The sequence below is a fragment of the Camarhynchus parvulus genome, chromosome 15 (genome assembly GCF_901933205.1).
Source record: "Camarhynchus parvulus chromosome 15, STF_HiC, whole genome shotgun sequence".
NCBI classification, from domain to species: Eukaryota; Metazoa; Chordata; class Aves; order Passeriformes; family Thraupidae; genus Camarhynchus; species Camarhynchus parvulus.
Window position 1 is genome coordinate 6,042,852 of NC_044585.1, and position 20,261 is coordinate 6,063,112.

The 20,261-nt window shown below is 44.6% G+C and overlaps 1 protein-coding gene across 2 annotated transcripts in view; it reads left to right on the forward strand.

The window, feature by feature from the left end:
* TOP3B (DNA topoisomerase III beta) overlaps window positions 1–17,975 on the forward strand; it is a 55,714-nt gene extending 37,739 nt beyond the window's left edge. The window contains exons 1-17 of one of the 2 annotated variants that reach the window (XM_030959134.1): window positions 6,609–6,924; window positions 7,615–7,746; window positions 7,966–8,072; window positions 8,479–8,553; window positions 9,469–9,665; window positions 10,299–10,455; window positions 11,539–11,652; window positions 12,556–12,646; window positions 12,915–13,069; window positions 13,245–13,350; window positions 13,684–13,830; window positions 14,213–14,386; window positions 15,207–15,335; window positions 15,524–15,673; window positions 16,094–16,194; window positions 16,435–16,636; window positions 17,483–17,975. In XM_030959134.1, the coding sequence (XP_030814994.1) occupies window positions 6,855–6,924; window positions 7,615–7,746; window positions 7,966–8,072; window positions 8,479–8,553; window positions 9,469–9,665; window positions 10,299–10,455; window positions 11,539–11,652; window positions 12,556–12,646; window positions 12,915–13,069; window positions 13,245–13,350; window positions 13,684–13,830; window positions 14,213–14,386; window positions 15,207–15,335; window positions 15,524–15,673; window positions 16,094–16,194; window positions 16,435–16,636; window positions 17,483–17,964 (2,589 nt within the window). In that variant the 5' untranslated portion in view covers window positions 6,609–6,854 and the 3' untranslated portion in view covers window positions 17,965–17,975. Of the gene's footprint in view, window positions 1–6,608; window positions 6,925–7,614; window positions 7,747–7,965; window positions 8,073–8,478; window positions 8,554–9,468; window positions 9,666–10,298; window positions 10,456–11,538; window positions 11,653–12,555; window positions 12,647–12,914; window positions 13,070–13,244; window positions 13,351–13,683; window positions 13,831–14,212; window positions 14,387–15,206; window positions 15,336–15,523; window positions 15,674–16,093; window positions 16,195–16,434; window positions 16,637–17,482 lie in introns of those variants that run through there. The other variant, XM_030959135.1, reaches the window with a different exon arrangement.
* The last annotated feature ends 2,286 nt before the right edge of the window (window positions 17,976–20,261 follow it).

The following is a 20,261-nucleotide window of genomic DNA, read 5'->3' on the forward strand; positions in this document are numbered from 1 at the left end:
CTGCTCTGGGTGATACCACGGTGGCAGCAGGTATTAAAATACCTCCAGAGCTACCACACTGCAAACATGACAGTGGGTTCAAAATACTCGGGAACAGTCACACCACCCTGTCACTGCACTGAGCTCTCTGCTCTGCTCAGGTTTTGTTGCAAGAGCTCCAGCTCTTACTCCTGCCAAGTGCCTGTGGCAGGCAATTGGGAAATCTGTGAAAATATGGGCTGTGTGCCTGAGCGTCGCTTTCACAGGGCTTTGCTTTAACTGCAGCACAATCAGGAGAGTCCCAGGAAGCCTGAATTATCCCAGCAGTTCCCCTGGGTGTTAGCCCATTTTCCAGGCAATTGCCCTAACTGGCAAGGCCCCTCCATGTGCGTTGTTTCTGCCTCAGTCTCCCAGGCAGGGATGCAGAGTTGTCCTGGTCCTGCGATATATGGCTTTTCATTCCACGTGCTGATTATGAGCTGCTGGAGGCACTAAGCATTCGTGTCTGCTGAGGGCCACAGCGTGACCCCATCAGTTTCTTTGAAAATCAATAGGAAAAATGTTGAAGAATGCAAAGGAAGCAGGAACAGTCAAAGTAAAGACAAGTGATGTCCTGTAATGGCTGTAATGATTCTGAAACACGCAAGGTCACAGATAATCAGGAATCTAATTCTCCTTTGAAAGAATCTGTCAAGTTACTTCCCTACCTCAAAAACAACTGCTGATTGATGTTATTTATGGGCTAACAAACTCATTGAAGGCAGTCTGAATGGAGGTTGTACAGCCTTTACTACCCAGGTGGAGTTAGGTGGCCTCAGCTGTAGAAAAAAAAAACAGGTAAAGAGATTTTCATTGTTGCAGTAAAACACATGGATAGGATGTGTTTCAAAAAGTGCCAACCCTGCTGCAAGCCAGAGCCACAATACAGCAGTTCTGTTAATCAAACTCACAACAGTTTAGGCTTGAGAGATCTCCCTATTTAGCTGCTTCACTGTGCTGCAGTTCAGAATTGTTGTGAAGTGGGGAAAAAAGACCCAGGAAGGATGGACGTGCCTTGGGACTGGGCAGAAGTGTGCAGAGAGGTCAGGGCTGGGCAGGCATTGGCATGAGCCTTGCAGAAGGAACCAATATTTGGGGCTCTTTCCCAGTGTATATTGCTCAGTGTAGATTGCAGGTAACACCTCAGGAGGAGGATGTTGAACTCTGCAGGCTTTATCTGGGAGGATTTTGAAGCCGGTTTGTAGCAACATACACCCCAACGTGCTGGCTAGAGCTGCAAAGCAGGACAACCTGTTTCTAACACCTAATGTCAAACCCCTTCTTCTCTGCCAATTCTACCAAGGTGCTTTTTGGTTTTACTTCAAATTGTACAGAGCAAGGGCAGAGCTGTTTCCTGCAGTAAAAGGTTTATCACAAGCAACTGGGTGGGTTGACAAGAGGGGCTCTTTTCCTGGACTGTGTGTGTGCTTGGAGCTGGTGCTGAGGGAGCTGTGGCATGGATCCAGATCCAAAGCAACCTCCAAACAGCACAGATGCAAGGCAAATTTGGACTTCAGCACGAGCGTGGGTGTCAACTCAAAATGCATAATACAAAATCAACTCACAGCTCAAGGGCCAGGACCACAAGCAGGGAAGCAGCAACCCCACAACTCACAAATCTTGGGATTAGGCTGGATGGCAAAGTCAGCCAGTAGAAGGAAGAGGCCATATGAACCTCTCACGTAGGTATAATTGAACTGCATTGTAATTGTGAACTGCATTCTGAGAGGTTTCTTGTAATGAGAGGTCTTAGAGTCTGTTGGGTTGGGTTTTTTTAAAAAAGCTTGTCCTTAATTTTTTTCATAGCTACTTCAACCTCAGCAAGCTCCTAGACCTGAGGGGAGATGGGTGGTCCTTCCAAAGAAAGAGCAGTGCACTTTTTTCAATCATTTTAACCTCAAAGATGTGGGGTAAAGAAAGACCATAAGAAAATGTGGTTGCAACAAGAAGGAGAGAACATATGAAAATATGTGATGAGTGAGATGTGAAACTCAGGCAAAGATGAAATTTTGGCTGGCTCCAGCTGTGTTCAGCTGGCCCTTAGCACTGAGGATTCAATGCAATTCAAAGAAGAAATTCCAAATTCCAAACACAATAAAAACTGTTGTTCAAAATGAAGATATTTCTGCAAAGTGACAGGCAAGAATTTACCTCAACTCTAATTTACACAACCTGGATATTTAGAAAGCAGAGACATGAATAGTGAGATAGACAGTAAACATTGTGATGTCTAAACCTCCCTGTATGGTTATGAATTACAAATTATGTATTTGCTCACATCTAGGTATTATTTTTTTGGCAGTGAGGTTGTTCATGGCATGTTTTTTTGTTATCTAGATTTTTCTATCACTTGAACAAGAACTTTGAAACTGCAAATATGGTCAATATCCAGTGCAGGCACAGCAGGGCCAGGGCACATGAGAGTCTGTTCTGCCAGAAGAGTGCTGGGACTCTGACAGAACAACTGTCAACAGCCAAGATCCAACCATGTGCTGTGTGTCAGGCGTGTGCCTGTCCCAGCAATATCCTGTTTCATCAGTATTCACCCTTTTCTGTCCCTCCTATTTTACAAAGGTGTTTTAAAGAAAAAAGTTCTTATAAGGGCACAAGCATAACTTTCACTCCAGCATGAAACACTTAATGTGCTGGTGTTGCTCTGTACGTAGTAGACTTTGTCTCCTTCTTCCCAGCACTGAAGTATCTGGAGCCCAGATTTGTAGTCAAGATTTCAGGCACATTTTTGTGGCCTCATAGTTCTTATTTAGTTTTTCAAAAGAAAAAGAAAAAAAGGCTATTTTAATAATCTGACCTGCATTTTAATAATTTCTAATGTCTGTGGTATCCATCCAGATGTGGTTTTGCCGGTCTGACCCTCCTGTCAATACTTATTAATTTCATGACAATCTTTTCAAGTGTGTTTGGAAACAAACAGGGAAAAGTTACTCTAAGGTCAAGAATGAGCCCAGGGAGGTGAAACAGGAATGATCATGCTCACTACAATAGAGAGTATGATATTTCTGCAGCTTTTTCTGTCTTGCTCTTAAAGTGAGCTCTATGCACAGATCAATAAACCATCCCTGAAGAGGGAAGTTACTACTTGAGTCCTGGAGGTGAGAGGAGGAACCAAGGCATGTTAGTGAAGCAAACCAGTGAGTCAGTGGCAGAGCAAGGAGGACCAAGGCTTTAATTCTTCAGAAGGTCTTCTGATGGACAAGTGAAACATGAATGTCTCAGTCAGGGTGAGGGCTTTGACTGCTTAAATAACAGTGCACTGGAATAACCTGGGGGAAAATTGGTGTTGGAAAACTTGGGAGTCAAAAAGGCAGCAGGACTGGTGAGGTTGAAGTGCCCACAATGTGCAAAGTGTTTAACCAGAATGGTGGTTTCTTGATTAGACACACTAACCAAGTTGATGCAAACCAAAACGCTACTTATTTAAACCTAGAAACTTTGTTTTCTTTGAGAAAACCACAGGAGAGTCTGTTTATTTGGGGGTCTCATTGTTCTGCCCTGCTGGTACAGCTGGAGAGACTTCAGATCGTCAAAGGAAAAGTGGAGGAACACCAGCCAGAGCTGGATGAAGTAAGGATGGGGTGTCAGTGGTCCTGGATGAAGCCTGTCCCAGCACTGTGAACAGCTGCAGTGTTGGCAAACACGGACTCTTCTCCCTGGAGTTTCTCCTGTGGAAAGGAGGGTGCTTGCCATGGGGCTGGTGGGGTCTTTTTGGAGCCTTTCAGTATGGTACATGTGCCTTCTGAGGACAGGGCGGCCGAGCTTGGGCTGGCAGTAGCACAGAGCCTCTGCGAGGAGGCGGCGGGGTGAGCGAGGCTCCGCGGGGCTCCCCGGGCTGGCGCAGCGGGCGGGAGCCCGTCCACGGAGAAACGCTGCGGGTCGGGGCGGAGCGAGAGCACCGGGGCTGAGCCGGGGGAGCGGCGTGAGGGCTGGTAGCGGTGGGATGGGTGACAGAGGTGGCAGCGGTGGGATGGGTGACCGAGGCGGCAGTGGTGGGATGGGTGACAGAGGCGGCAGCGGTGGCAGCGGTGGGATGGGTGACAGCGGTGGCAGCGGTGGGATGGGTGACAGAGGCGGTAGCGGTGGGATGGGTGACAGAGGCGGCAGCGGTGGCAGCGGTGGGATGGGTGACAGAGGCGGTAGCGGCGGCACCGCGGGTCCCCGCCCGCCTCCGCCGAGCGCGGCCGCGCCCCGGGGCCCTTGGGCGGCTCCTGCGGCGGCAGCGCCCCCCAGCGGCCGGCCCGGCCCGCTCGCGGTGCTGTCCCGCTCTGTCCCGGTCCCTCCCGCGCCGCCGGGACTGGCGCAGCTCCGTGCCGGAGGGCTCGGAATGGGGTGAGGCTTTCCGGACAATTTTCAAAGCACTTCAAGCCACTGTGTGACCCGGTGTCCCTGCGGGGCTCGTGAGTGTCCGGCCGCGGGATCCCTGCAGGCCGGGGGAGCTCTGTGCGGCCGCAGGGAGCAGCCACATGCGTCTGCTTCAGCCCAGGGGAGCACGGGGACTCAGAGCGTCCGGAGTACCTCGGCCGCGTGGGGGAGAGTCCCGATCGTGGTTTCCCGGGTGAACGCAAGTTGAAATTTCATGTTTCGTTGAGCATTCAAAGAAAAAAGGAAGGTTGGATTTTGTAGAGGGCTTTTACCAGAGGAAATTAAAAAATATGTATCTGACATATTTGAAGACTTGGTTTTAACTTGCATTCTGATTGTTCCAGATGTTCCCCAGATGTCAAAGGGAACCAGGCATTGAAACAGCAGAACACATTTGTTTTAATATGTTCTAACTTTAGTATTGACAAAGAATTAAAAGACCTAGGTTTGTTTTGATTTTTCCTTTCACTAACAACTTCAATGTCTATTAATTGTCTACTAATCAAATGGAAGGTGAATTAGTTCATTTTTATTTCAGACAGCATGAGGTTGATATACATCTTGATCCTGGCTGCTTCCCAATCTCTTCTCTTTGCGTTTGTATGGTACTGAGCAGCTCTGGGAAAAGTGCTATAAACATTGGCAACGATCGATGCACAGCCACAGGGGTAAAAATAGAGAGCTGAGCTCTTCCACAAAGTGCTTATAAAATCCATCAACTTGGGGCTTCCCTCTTTAGCTCTTCCCTTGACAGATTTCAGAATGTGTGGAAGAATTGAAAGCTGCAGGAAAGGTTGGAAATAGCTTGAGCTCACTGACCAAATCTCCTTAACAGGGCCCAGCATCCCCGGGAAGCAACAGACAGGGCAAAGAGCCCCTCCACGACTTGGGGAAAGGAGCTGCAGTTCTCAGAGGCAAAATCCCCTGGGGCAGCCCTTGCCTTCTCCCTGGGCAAAGGTGGGATGAGGGAAGGGTGTGCTTCTGCCTGGCCTGAACCTTCTCTTCCCACTGTCTTTTCTCTTCTTTGTATTTCTGCCTGAGACATCAACATTCAACTAAAATTTAATGTGTAAAAAATGCACTTTTTCAAGAATCATTCAACATTATTTCCATTATCTAATTGGGAATAAGGTGCTCTTAAGGGAACCAGGTGTTCTTAAGACTCCTAAGGTGAATTTATTTGCATTGAAGGAGATGCTGTCAGTGTCCGACACTCTTTGTGGTGTTTCAGGTCTATGGAAACTGGAACCTGCGTAACAGACTGGGCGCAGGCACAGCGGTCCGTGTCGCTGGAACAGAGCAGATAAAATTTGTGTGCGCGTTCTCTTAGAAGAGTTTGGTGATACATGTTCTGTGCACGTGTGTGGATGAAGGAGGGGGCATCTGTGCACCGTACGGCACGGTACCAGCGCTTCCCGCGGCACAGCTTTGCACACGGGCTTTCGAAGGAAGGGGTGGCGGTGCCTTGTGCCGATGTCCTTGTGCCCATGTCCTTGAGCCCATGTCCTTGTGCCGGGCACCGCGAGTGACCCGAGCGGCGGCCGTGTCCAGCCCCGGGCCCGGCCCGGCCCCGCCGCCGGGAGCACGGGGGGTCGCGCCGCCCTGCACCGCCAGGGGGCGCCGGAGCGGGCGGGCGCTAGCCCCGGGAAGGGTCTGAGCGCGAGAAAGTGTGCCTGTGTGTATATAGATTTAAAAAATATATAAATACATATAAAATATATAAAAATATATATGTGTGTGTGTGTCGGTGTATAAGTGTATCTGTATGAGCGTGTATATGTGTATATGGGTGTATGTGTGCAAATGTGTGTGTCCATGTGTGTGCGTACGTGTCTGTGTGTGTCCGTGTGTCCGCACATGTGCCTCTGTACGTCTGTGTTTGTGTCCGAGTGTCCGCACATGTGTCTCTGTATGTCTGTGTTTGTGTGTCCGTATATGTGTCTGTGTGTGTCCGTGTGTCCGCACATGTGCCTGTGTTTGTATGTCTGTGTGTGTGTGTCCGTCTGTCCTCACATGTGCCTGTGTGTGTCTGTGTGTGTTCCGTGTGTCCGCACATGTGCCCGTGTGTGTGTGTCTGTGTGTGTGTCCGTGTGTCCGCACATGTGCCCGTGTGTGCATGTCTGTGTGTCCCGCGCCCGCCCGCGCCGTCGCAGCCCTGCGGAGCCGCCCGCGCCTTCCGGCGCCGTGACCCGGCAGTGACGCGGCCATGGCCGCCCGCTGAGGCGCGGAGCGCGGCCGAGCCGGCGGAGCGGGGCCGGCGGCGGCTCCTCGTCGGCGGCAGTGTGTGCTCGGCGCTCGGGTGGAAGCGGGTCCGGCCGTGCCCCTCGGCCCGGGGCTGCGGGTGCCGCCGTGCCCGGGAGCGGGCGGGCTGAGCGGCGCTCAGTCCCCTCAGGCGCGGGAGCCGCCGCGCCCCAGCTCCGCCGGGCCGTCCCCGCGGCTCCGCGCCGCAGCGGCCGAAGATGAGGACCGTGCTCATGGTGGCGGAGAAGCCGTCCCTGGCGCAGTCCATCGCCAAGATCCTCTCCAGAGGTAGGGGAGGCGGGCGGGTGCCCGTGCCCGGTGCTGAGCCGGCGGCACCGGGAGCTCTCCCGGCAATGCCGGAGCTCGGGGATGTGTGCGAGCTGCTGGCGTTGCTGTCAGTGCTGTGAGGGGGAGAAACGCCCTGGGCAGCAGTTTGGTTGTCTTGGAGCCGGAGCCTCCTGGGAACGGTGGCTTCGTACAGGTTCATAAAACACCGGGATGTCCCATGACGTTCAGATTGTTTTTATGGATCCCTGTTTAATCCACGAATAAAGGAATCTAGTTTCAATATTTTGTGTAGCTCTAGAGTGCCTTAGAGCATACGGTGTCGAGAAAGTACCAATCAAGTAGCAAGTGGCTGTTCTGAGATTTTTGAAGTAAAAGCTTCATAAATCTGGAAAATAAATTGATTATAAGTGTGTGATCTAGAAAACTAGCTGTATTTTCGTAAGGTGTCATGGTGGGAGGGAAAGGCTGGTGGAGATAATGGATAGTTTAATTTGAAGATGAAATATACTTTAATAAAGCCCTGAATTGATACTTAATGAAATAAAAGCTTGTTCAATGAGTAGAGTTTTGTGATCAGGAAGACCCTAGCTGTAAGATCTAAGGGAAGGGGGATGTAATTTCACACAAAACAATTTGTTTCACTAGCTGGGTTTTTTTACCTCATTAATATTTATGATGCTGTTTTCACAGGGAACATGTCCTCTCGCAAGGGACTCAACGGTGCCTGCTCTGTGCATGAGTACACCGGGTCCTTCATAGGACAGAGTGCCCACTTCAAGATGACATCGGTGTGTGGTCACGTCATGACTTTGGATTTCATAGGTATTTGCCTGCTCATCAGATGTTTTAACTAATATGGCTCATGGAGCTGCCAGGTCCTTCAGAAAAAGCTAAGAGGTTCCTTGGTATACAGTAAAGCAAGATGTGTTAGTGCAGAAAATTTTCCACACAAATTTTGAAAGCCAAGTGTTTTGCAAGGTAAAGCTGTTTGTTTTATAAATATTTCTTCAGAGCTCCACTTAATATATGTTTGCTTTTCAGGAAAATATAACAGCTGGGACAAAGTGGATCCAGCAGAACTTTTTAGCAAAGCTCCCACAGAAAAGAAAGAAGCTAATCCCAAACTGACCATGGTGAAGTTTTTACAGGTATTCTTTCTGAGTGGTATTTAGAGTTTTCATTTTCTGTGTTCCTAAATAAGAATTCCTCCAGGGAGTAGCTCTTTGTCACAGATATATTTTATTAACATAGTAGAAATAATTTATTTTTTGCTTGTTCTTACACTGTCTGAAATCTTTGTTGAATTCACTTTTCCCATTGCCCTCTGAGTTTTTTGACAGTTGATATCCTGCTTCTCAGAATTGGAGCATTGGATGCAAGTTTAGCTTTAACAGCAAGTGCAAGGCACAGCTTATAAATGCCTTCTTTAAAATAAGTCTGTGTTGGTTACTGCTCACACTTCACACACCTGCTGAAACCAGAAAAACAAATATATAGGTGGGGGGGGAGGTGTTTTTTTGAGTTCCTGAAGAACTGTGCTAATTTTTCTCACAGGTGGAGGGAAGAGGCTGTGATTGTATTGTCTTGTGGTTGGATTGTGATAAGGAAGGAGAAAACATCTGTTTTGAAGTAAGGTTTCCATTTTTAAGACTCACAATACCATAATATATGTCTGATAAGACTATTAATGCATTATTTTATGAGTATACAGTAAAATTCAAAGTAAAGTTGAATAAAGTTTTAAAGGCAATAGAGGGCCTTGGTGGAAAAACTCACATGCTTTGAACTATGTAAGATGTCAGTTAAAGAGTATAAATAAATTCCAGAGGTGTTGCTCATCTCAGAAGAACAATCAGGCTTCTTAAATGTTAGAACATTCCAGTGCTTCAAGAACTGGTCTTATTCCACAGCTGGAGTAGTTATTTTTATGTCCTTATAAAATTTCATCTCTGTTATCTTTTGTTTATTAAGCAAGTAGATGCCTTAGAGCACAGAAGCTGCTTGCAAGTGTCGGCATACTGCAGAAATTTGGCCTCTGCACATAAAGCATAGAACAAAATTTGCTAATTTTTTTTTTAACATCCCATTCCCAAAAGTCTACATGAAGAGTATTTGGAGATTTTCTTTAGATTAAAGAAACATGTTTTATGAAGTGATTGTTGTAAGGTCTTTACAACCCCTGTATCATTACTTGTGCCTTAGCAATGGGTAGAATTAACCCAGATGGACACTGGCACATGTTCACCAAAAGGTGCTGCAGCTGCACTGGTGAATGTCTTTGCCCTTAGCCAGAAATACTGATTTGCTCCCAGCAGTTTCTGTATAGTAAATAAACCCTTCAGTTTTGTTAATTCTTCATATGCTTTTGAGTGGATGGACAAATACTGCTCTAGCATATCAGTTAATGTACTGGCATGACATCTTGCTGAATTAAGAAAGCAGTGACACAGAAACAAATATTTTGTGGAGAGTGTTTGTTTTATCTTTAGAGAGAAAGCCTTTATCTTTCAAATCCTCTTTAACTATGCTTCTGATTTTCCTTAGGTTCTTGATGCTGTTCTTCCTGTCATGAACAAGCCTCGTGGCACGGAGAGGACGATTTACAGAGCTAAGTTCAGTTCCATCACCGACACCGACATCTGCAATGCCATGAATCACCTGGGAGAGCCCAACCGCAACGAGGCTCTGTCCGTGGATGCCCGCCAGGAGCTGGATCTGAGGATTGGCTGTGCCTTCACAAGGTGACAGCACAGCCTGCAGACAAAGCCTGCAGGTTTTGGAAAGGTTCAGGAGTGGCTCTGTGCCCTCGTGGTTTAACCCCAGCCCAGCCTCACCCAGCCACTCACTGGGGTGGGGGAGAGTTCTGGATGGATAGAAGTAGGAAAAATCATGGCTTGAGATAAAGACAGTTTAATAGGTAAACAAAAGCTGCATGCACAAGCAAAGCAAAATGAGGAATGAATTCACCACTTCTCAGGGGCAGGCAGTTGTTCAGCCATCCCCAGGAAAGCTCCATCACCCATTATGTTTACTTGGGAAAACAAATACCATCACCTCAAGTGTTCCCCCGCTTCCTCCTTATTCCCCCAGCTTTATATGCTGACCATGATGTCACATGATCTGGAATATTCCTTTGGTTATTCAGCTGGGATCAGCTGTCCTGGCTGTGTCCCCTCCCAGCTCCTTGTGAGGCAAAATAATTATGTCTTAATTAGCTGTAATTTCTCAGAAAGCTCTTTTCCTAATGCCTGAATGATTTCATATATTACTTATATTTTGTGCATGTATGATGACAAAAACTTCTGCTTTTCATGGTAATGAGGATATTAATGTGTACATTTCTCATTTGTTTCCCCCCCCTGCCCTTCTCTTAGGTTCCAGACTAAATATTTTCAGGGGAAATATGGGAATTTAGACAGCTCCCTCATCTCCTTTGGGCCATGTCAGACCCCAACACTTGGATTCTGTGTTGAGAGGCATGACAAAATCCAGTCATTTAAGCCTGAGACTTACTGGGTGTTGCAAGCTAAAGTAAGTTTTACAGTACTTGATTTTACAAAAGAAATGCGTTTGTACTTTGTTCATTCATAATTTCGTAGCTGCTGACGAGAATTCACAATGCCTATAGTTTACTCATGTGTTCTCATTCTGTTCACATGTGTGTCACCACTCTCAAGAACAGATTCCAGGATGTCAGTTTTGCATTAGAGTGCTTATTGTCTGCTGCTTATAAGAATTCTTCAGTGCTAATCATCTAAGCTTAGATTCTGCCAAAAAAACTGCTTAAAACGGTGCTCTTTTGTTCCCTGGGGTCCTTGGACTGACTGTTGTTAATTTGAATCCAGGAATTAATTAGCCTGCCAACAAACATTGGCATTGCTGAGTATTGGAATTTTAAAGCAAATAAAATGCTCATTGTGTTAATTGGCAATTGAGTCCTCAGAGTACTTTGGCAGCTTAGAATGGTTTTACAGCCTCGCTGCTGTCCAAGCTCTGGGAGCAAACCAGCAGGGTTTTATGGCTTGTGATCACAAGGATTTTTTAAGCAAACGAAGGATTCATGGTAAAAAGTTGCCATTTTTGTATTTTAAAAGTAACAAAAAGGTGAAATCTAGCATCTGCTGTCATCTGTTGTGATGTGTCTTGTATGTCACGCTGGGAAACACTTGGTGCTGTTTACAGAGGGGTTTGTGCTCTCTAATGTTGGTCACTTCATGCTAATTTTTGTACATGGGGCTGAAAATGTGACCTAGTTACAGTTTCATACTAAAGATTGATTCTGCTAAATGAAAATTGTAAACTTTGAATTTCTGCCTATTTCAGTCTTTACTGTTCCCAGCACTAAACAAGAACAGTATTTCAGTTCAGTCAGGAATAGTTCTGGTCATTCTCCAAACCCCAGAACTCCAAGTGCTCCACCATTCACAAAAGCCCCCCCCAAAAAAGAGTAAAACTGCATATTTGAGCACTGGTGTCCTGGGGTGGGTTTGTCCTCACATTTGTCCTAACAAATCCTATATGTCCTAGGATTTGCTTGCTGAACTCTTGTTGGGAATATGCATTCTCACACTTACTGGAGTAAAGTTGATGAGAATTTTTTTTTTTGTCCAATAGGTGAACCCTGAAAAAGAAAGTTCTCTCACTTTGGATTGGGATAGAGTGAGGGTGTTTGATCGTGAGGTTGCTCAAATGTTCCTGAACATAACAAAGATGGCGAAAGAAGCAAAGGTAAGAATATTTACCAAGTACCAGTAGATCCATATTTCATTTAAAGGAAATAGAATTTAATATTTCATTTGCTGTGTGTTGAGGCTTTTGGTTGTTTTTTAAAGAGTGTAGAATATCTGTATTTTGGTTTTTATTTTGTACAGTTTTATGTAAATGAGAGTAAAAGGCAAGAGATTTTTTTATTGTAGATTGTACTGTGCTGGTGTGGTCATCTCACCAGAAGCCTTTTCTTAGTATTGACTTTGGAAATGCTCATCACTCATGATAGGAACTCTTCATTACTAAACCTGCTAGGAAATAGTGTTCAGATGTCTCCAAGCAGACCTCTTATTTCCCATGAGACATTGAATAAATTGGAATTTAATTATGTGTAGGGCAATATTCCTGTAGTTAAATATTTAATTATGGTATGGTACAGTCTTTATAGCCAATTAACTTACACTCTGCTCTGTTCAATACTTGTTTGACACTGTGTTTGGATTTAAGTGCTTATAGACATCAAGGTTCAAAGACTGCTTGAAGCTTTTAAAAATCCTGCATTCTTATAGTTAGGACTGTTGCTTGGAATGAGCACTAAATCCTTGTAGCACTGAAAGTAGGAGCTGCTGAGGTAAGTGGGAAGTAAGGACAGCAGTAAGCTGCCTTGCTGTGTTCTCAGTTAGTTATAGACCTGATCTAGTCCTGGCACAGAGGGACTTTCAGACATTAATTTTAGAACTTGATAAAATTATCTCCAGTCAGATTTTCTGAAGTAAAAATATACTGCTGGTTACTGTTTTAAGAGAACAAAGCAGATATTATAGGAATAGACAATGGTAGGTTATGATACATATTTATAGACATGATTAAAATTATGCATTTACCAAATGTCAGAAGTTTTACTGTGAAAATTCTCTTTTCTAGGTAGAATCTGTGAGTAAAAAAGAGAAGGTGAAGCAGAGGCCACTGGCTCTGAATACAGTAGAAATGCTCCGAGTGGCCAGTGCTGCTTTAGGTAGGTACAAAAGTTCAGATTTTCACACTGTTTTAAAGCAAGTATTTTGGCTTCTCAAACAAAACAAATAATACATAATTTTGGGCAAAGAATCAAGTTTAGAAAGCTGCTTATCAAAAGTGAAATGTTTGACAAGATCAAGATCAATCATATGGAAAGGACAAATCATAGTTTATTTAAATACTTGGGTAAGGTGTACATCCAGATGCAGCAAACCATAATAACAGGGATGTGTATATAATTTTTGTTTTCTCCTGTCCCCTCTCAGGAATGGGTCCCCAACATGCCATGCAAATAGCAGAACGTCTGTACACTCAGGGCTATATCAGCTACCCTCGAACAGAAACTACCCATTATCCAGAAAACTTTGACCTGAAAGGATGTTTGAGACAACAAGCCAATAACCCTTACTGGGCAGAAACTGTGAGTACATGAAGCAAAAGCTGTACTATCATTCTCTTGTCTGTTTCAGGCTAGATCTTGTTTGGTGTATTATGACCTGTAGGCCTTCAGAAACTTTAAATATCTCTAAGTTTCTTTTATTTATGTTGTATTGTTATGGATTTGTTGTGAGTAAGCTATTTCTTCCTTCACCCAGGTAAAAGTATTGCTATCAGAAGGCATCAATCGTCCAAGGAAAGGCCATGATGCAGGAGACCATCCTCCCATCACCCCAATGAGAGCTGCAACAGAAGCAGAATTAGGTACAGGCAAATTCAGCAGTATTGGGACACTGTGTGAGGAAATCAGTCCCTTGAGGTATAAGGTGCCAGTTTCAAAATCACTGAGTTGCAACAAAAAGTAAAATTATTTGAATGGCAAGAAGTGAAGAGAGAGCAAACTTGATACTCACTGAAACTTCTGGTGACAGTGAAGTTCAGAGCTCCTTCAGCCATTGATCCTTGGGACTATAGTACTGCCAAGAAAAAGAAAACAACTTAATACCTACGTTTCTAGGAGAAATTTGTCCCAGAATAGCAGCTCCCAAGTACTGAAGTTTGGTTATATTTGGTGGCTGAGGTGTTGTTTCTCCCCAGGTGGAGACGGGTGGCGACTGTACGAGTACATCACTCGGCACTTCATTGCCACTGTCAGTGCTGACTGCAAGTACCTGCAAACCACCATTTCCTTCAGTATTGGCCCTGAAAGATTTACCTGTGTTGGAAAGGTGGTAACTTCACCAGGTAAGACAAATCAGAAGAAAGTATTAGGTGCAGATTAATTTTTTTCCTCTTTAATATACTGAATGGATATAAAAGTGAAGCTCTGGGGACAGTTGCAATTGTGAAGACATTTTTGAGCTCTCAAAACCAGACACCAAATCTTGTCCTAATTTTCATACTTCAGTTATGATAGAAAAAGTGTTATTTTTCATGTAGTAGTCTCAAAGGTTTTATGCCACATTTGCCACTGTGAAGACCAGTCTTTTTACAAACAGTAAATGCCTTTTGGGGGATAAATTACACAAAGACAGAAGTTTTTTCTTGGGCCTCTGTAAAAACAATGCAGCAGCATTACTGAGACTTTTATGGTGAACTGGCAAGTTGTTTGTTTCTTTACTTACAGGGTTCACAGAAATTATGCCATGGCACAGCATCCCATTAGAAGAGAGCCTTCCCCACTGTGAGAAAGGAGATCTTTTTCCAATTGGTGAAATAAAGTTGCTGGAAAAGCAAACCAACCCTCCTGATTACTTGACAGAAGCAGAACTGATCACTCTGATGGAAAAGCATGGCATTGGTAGGAACTTGCATAACTTCTATTGTTCTGCAGTACATCCACCAAGAGTGCAGAGTCTGAGTCACTCCTCTGCACTGTCTGTGTCAGTGATGAGCTCTCAGTGTTCATTTGGATATGTACAGTGATCATCTCTTTCCCTTTAAGCCATCATGCCCATAGCTCCCCTCAGCAGATGGTAGATTGTTTCTTCCCCCACATTCCTTTCCCTTTCTTGTCCTTACTTTGAGCAGTTTCTGGTTTCTGGCCAAACATTTCTGGCCAAAGCAGTATCCTTTCATAACACATCCCTGTCACTTCTCTGTCAGAAAGAGCTGATGTGTGGAAGGAAGCACCTCCTCATTCTTAGGAATGATTTCTTGTCTTCACACTTGCTTTAGCTTTGGTCTCTTCAGTAATCCTTCTGTATCTTATTATACAATTTACCACAATTCTACTTTCCTTTATCAGTCTGACTTGTTCCTTTTAATGTATTTTAATGAATTTGCCCCATCAGAACAAACACAGTCTCTTACTCTACTGTGTTTTTCCAGAGTAAATAACTGTGAGAATAGATGTCTTCCCAGTAATAATTCCTTGGAAGAGATGAAAGGATTAAGGTTAAACCATATATTTCAGACTTACCAGATTTGCAAAGGAATATCAGAGTTACTAGAGAGAGAGAAGTTATGCACTGGAAATTGGGTAACAGTATAAAGGTATCTGAATTTAAGCAGTCTTAGGAGCTCTGTAATTTGACATTAAACCAGAGAAGCCAGAAACAAGTCATTTGTTGAAAACTTTTTTGTTCAGGGTGGATATGTTGTTTTCTTTTGTGTGGCAGGAACTGATGCCAGTATTCCAGTCCACATTAACAACATTTGCCAGCGAAACTATGTCACAGTGGAGAGTGGTCGGAGACTAAAGCCTACAAACCTTGGCATTGTTCTGGTTCATGGTTATTACAAAATAGGTCAGTTAAATGCTCTTCCCTTTCCATCCTCTTCCCTTCCTTTCCCTTTACTATATGAAAGGCTGATATCAATGTCTAAGTAACATTTCTGTCTCAAATAATGCTTATTTTGATGTCAGTTTATGTATGAATGGTTTCCTACCTGCATTTTTGACCTTTCATTGCTGCTGTCTCTGGTTTCCTGTTAGATGCAGAACTGGTTCTTCCTACAATCCGCAGTGCTGTAGAGAAGCAGCTCAACTTAATAGCTCTGGGTAAAGCAAATTATCATCAGGTCTTGGAGCACACCCTTGACATTTTCAAAAGGAAATTTCACTATTTTGTGGATTCTATTGCAGGTAAAACTTTCTAGATGTGAAGTTCCCTACAATTACTTAGTTGTTGCATAGAAAATACTTATATATTAGGCTCCTTTCAGAGGTTTGAGCTTTCTGAAAAGTTGTGCCAGGACTGGAAGTTTCCAGTCAAATTAATTTTCTCTCCAAAGGGGGATAGACTGAATCATGTCACCAGAACTCTACTTCAAGTTTATTTTGTGCCTGTACAGTGGCGAATTTTTGAGAACTTGAGGTTAGCTGAACCAGTATGTTTGTGCATGCTCAGTGCAAAATGCTTTGTAGTTGTCTTTGTAGACAAGGAAGAGTATTGTGAGTAAAATATTTTCGTTCTCACTTCTTCACAGGTCTAGAGATGATTTTGTGCAAAGTTTCCTCTTGAGAACTAGAATTCTAATCTAAGTGTGATTATTCCTTTTGCAGGTATGGATGAACTGATGGAAGTGTCTTTTTCACCCTTGGCTGCCACAGGCAAACCCCTTTCCCGCTGTGGAAAATGCCATCGTTTCATGAAGTACATTCAGGTCAGTTTACCTCATCCTTGGAATTGGAATTTCACTTGCTGGGGGGCATTGAGTATAAACTTCTTTTCTATTATTTAACTTCAGTTCAAATGTGGTCATCACAAGTTCCTTTCTAAAACAAAAAGGCTAATAGGGTTTGCCTTGGGGAACAAAGCAGAGAGCAGCTCTAGCTGGGTTTACCACAGGTTTTAAACTCTGTTGACCCTGCAGTTGCTCAGGAGATTTGTGTTCTGTTTCCAGGCCAAGCCGAGTCGCCTGCACTGCTCTCACTGTGATGACACCTACAGCCTCCCCCAGAATGGTACCATTAAACTCTACAAGGAGTTGCGTTGTCCCCTGGATGACTTTGAGCTGGTGCTGTGGTCATCTGGATCCAGAGGAAAGAGCTATCCACTCTGTCCATACTGTTACAATCATCCTCCCTTCAGGGACATGAAAAAAGGTAGGAGTTGTGCAAACATGCAGGTATCATCCTCACTTGAAATAAATTAGGTACAGTCTATACAATGAGCTTTTTAGGAGTTTTAAAATAAGTGTTGCTTAGTATAAAGTGCTGTTCAAATTAGGCTCTAGATACTTAAAATTCACCTTAAACTTACTGACCAAAATTTATTAGTTAACAAATTTTTGAAGGGTTTTTTTTTCATAGAAGAAGTAAGAAAATAATTTACCTGCATGCACTGTAGGTGACCTTCACAGCACTCAGCATGCAGTGAAAGACACCAAGATGCTGATGCCTTGCAAATTTGGTTAGTCTTGGATAGGAGTATAAACAAAGACCAGATCTTGGGAATGTTCTGATAGAGCTAAATGATGTGTTAAAAGCTGTTGAAGGATATAAGAAGAGGTAGACTTTGCAGTTAGTTTAGTAACTGTGGGACTGAAACTTAAAGTAGTGCACTGAAGCTTTTCAGCATCTTTTTATTACCATCTTTTAATTAAAAATATCTTGGACCAGCAGTGAGTAGTTCAAGTATAAAATAACAGTTAGGCAGGAGCCATACGTTTAATTGAAAATGTAATGAATTTTCATCACTAATCTGTCTAAACTGCCTGTACTGTACAGTGGCAGTATATGGTAATTCTGGAAACCATTATAGGAAAATTTTTCAGGAGGGGATTATTCTGAAACCGTGAAGAGGCAAGTTGCCATTTTGGGAGCAGTTCCATTCTTCAGTGATTTAGAAAATCTACAGTATACTCAAGTGTCTCTGGCTTCTGTGTCTCACTTCCTTCAAACTGGGTAGTGTGAGATAAAGGGTGGTGTGGTTTCACTCTTCTTCCCCAGGAATGGGCTGTAATGAGTGCACCCACCCCACGTGCCAGCATTCCCTTAGCATGCTTGGAATTGGGCAGTGCGTGGAGTGTGAGAACGGAGTTCTGGTGCTGGACTCGACCTCGGGCCCCAAGTGGAAGATGGCCTGCAACAAATGCAACGTGGTCGTGCACTTCTTCGAGAACGCCCACAAGGTGCGGGTGTCGCCCGAGACGTGCGACTTGTGCGAGGCGGCGCTCGTGGACGTGGATTTTAACAAAGCCAAATCTCCCCTACCTGGAGATGAGACCCAGCACTCAGGCTGTGTGTTCTGTGACCCCGTGTTTCAGGATCTCGTGGAGCTGAAACACGCAGCCATGAGGCACCCCATGCACCGTGGGGGACAGGGGAAGAGGCAAGGGCGGGGAAGGGGCAAAGGCCGGAGACCTGGAGGAAGGCTCAACCCAAAGAAACCCAAGGACAAAATGGCAGCTCTGGCTGCTTACTTTGTATAGTGGCTACACAACAGGAAAATAAACTTCTTATAAAAATGTGCTTCTCTTTGAGTTCATTTTTAAGGATCTTTGATGTTGATGTTTCACTCCTTTCCTGTTCTTAGAACAGTTAAACACCTTAGGTTTCTCCCAAAACAAACTATTCTGGATGATCTGTCAGTAACTGAGTAAGCCTTTAAGCTTTTAATTGGGATTCATTGATACAATTAGAGCTCACAAACAATAGGGAGACTCAAGAAGTTTGCTTGGACTGTTAACTGTGGCTAGTAGAAAGGAAATGGAATTTGTCTCTTCTGACATTTCTGGGGCCTTTGTCAGCAATGCAAGTGCCAGGAATATAACAACTGATTAAGATCAGTGTTATGCTGGCGTAGTCTTTAAGTGTGGCATAAGACTTGCTTCATCTGACTTCGAATCTTCAAAAATAATAAATGATTAGTAGCTGTCAGATTTTTAAATTACATCTGCAATAGCAAGAGCACTGCTTTAAGTCTGTCACTCTGCTGCATAAGTGAATAATGCCAACAGACATAAAAAATGGAAATTATAAATGTGAAGGGGAATATCTGCCTTGAGCAGTGATTCCCAAATTATGGCCTGCGTAGACAAGTTAGTAGCTCACCGTTGATGGGGCCCAGTTAAATGAGACCTCCTACTGCTGGAAGACAGATTGAGTATCCATGCTGGTTTATTCCTCTGTGGTCACACAGCAGCTCATGTCTGACAAAGCACAGTTTGTCCTGTCTGTTCCTAGAATTGTCATTTCAGTGTGGGTTAGTTTTGGTGTCAAAAGGAGGGTGTCCTTGTGCTTTCATGTGGAGCTGTATCTAACCACTGCAGCACTGGGTGCCAACATTGCAAAATCTCATTGTACAAATATATAATACTCTCTCCTTTCCTTCCATGGGCTCATGGCTTAGCATGTCTGGTCATCAGGTCAAGTACAGTTTGTGTCATCAGTTCCAGCACTAGTTGTGGTCAGATGGGAGGAGCAAAGGCTGCTGCATTTCAACACAGAATGTGCAGAGAGTGACTTGACATGGGATGCGCTGGCAACAGAGAGGAAAAATAAGTCCCTACAAAGGTAATTTACAGCTCTGCTATTGTAGTTGGCAAAGTCTGTGCATTTACTGAACCAGAGAACACAGCCCAAATACCACAGCACTGAGCCTGTTCCTCTGATCAAATGTTTGTTTATATACTTACAGGTCAAACATGACCTGTGTTTTACAGTACTGCTTAGAAGATCCAGCCATAGGCAGAATTTTCTTTTTCTGTAGTTTTTTTTAGTTCTTTCTGGTAAAAGCAGGCTGGAGCAAATAGCTTCTTTTCATAGGAACTATGCCATTGTTTTAAAAATCAAGTTGATGTGGTGCCTCGGAATCATAGGTCTTGGTATAAACTACAGCAGCTTCCAGGGTGCTTGTACTGATTCAGTTGTTCAAGTCCTCTCTTAGCTGTAGCCTGGTTTGTACACCAGGAGCTGCTCTGAACATACCTGTGTGCCCAGCTGGCTGCTGCTGCTCGCTGGGATTTCTGTAATGCTTGGAGATGATCCAGGAACTATGGGAAACCTGTCATAAGTCATTCTCCATGGCTTCCCAGCTGAGTGGGAATGCTTTCCTCTTCTTCCAAGCATGGCTTTTGGTTATTTGCAGGCAAACTTTTGCTTGTAAAATCTCTTTACACCTTTCCCATTTGCATGTATGTCCAAGCCTGATTTGTCAGAGTGTGTAATTCTTCATAATCTAATGTAGAGTAAGTATTTTAGGATAGAAAAGCCACTCACTTGGGTCAGTACTCACTTTGAGTACTGTGTGCAGTTTTGGGCACCACAATGTAAAAAATACATTAAGATATTAGAAAGCATCCAAAGGAGAGCCACGAGAATGGGGAAGGGTCTGGAGGGGAAGCCATAGGAGGGGTGGGACAGTGCTGTCAGGCACATGGTGAAATTTTTGGGGTGATCCTGATGGTCCCTTCCAACTGAGGTTATTCTAGGATTCCATTAGTGCTGACCGCGGAGAGGGTTCAGTGAAGAGTAACCCTGGGAAACACCTTCGTGCTCCTTTGTGCTGCTTTCAGCCCTTCTCCGGTGGCAGAGGGTATGTGGAAGGAGAGCACCAGAAGCTGCTCCGGGCAGAAAGCGGCGCGGCCGCCCCGGCCCGTCCCTCTGGCCGCGGGCCCCGGGAGCCCCGCCCCGCATTCCAGGCATTGTTTGCGGCTCCGCCCGCCCGGGCCCGCCCCCGCGCGTCCCTTAAAGGGGCCGGCACCGCTCTCGGCCCCGGCCCCGCCCC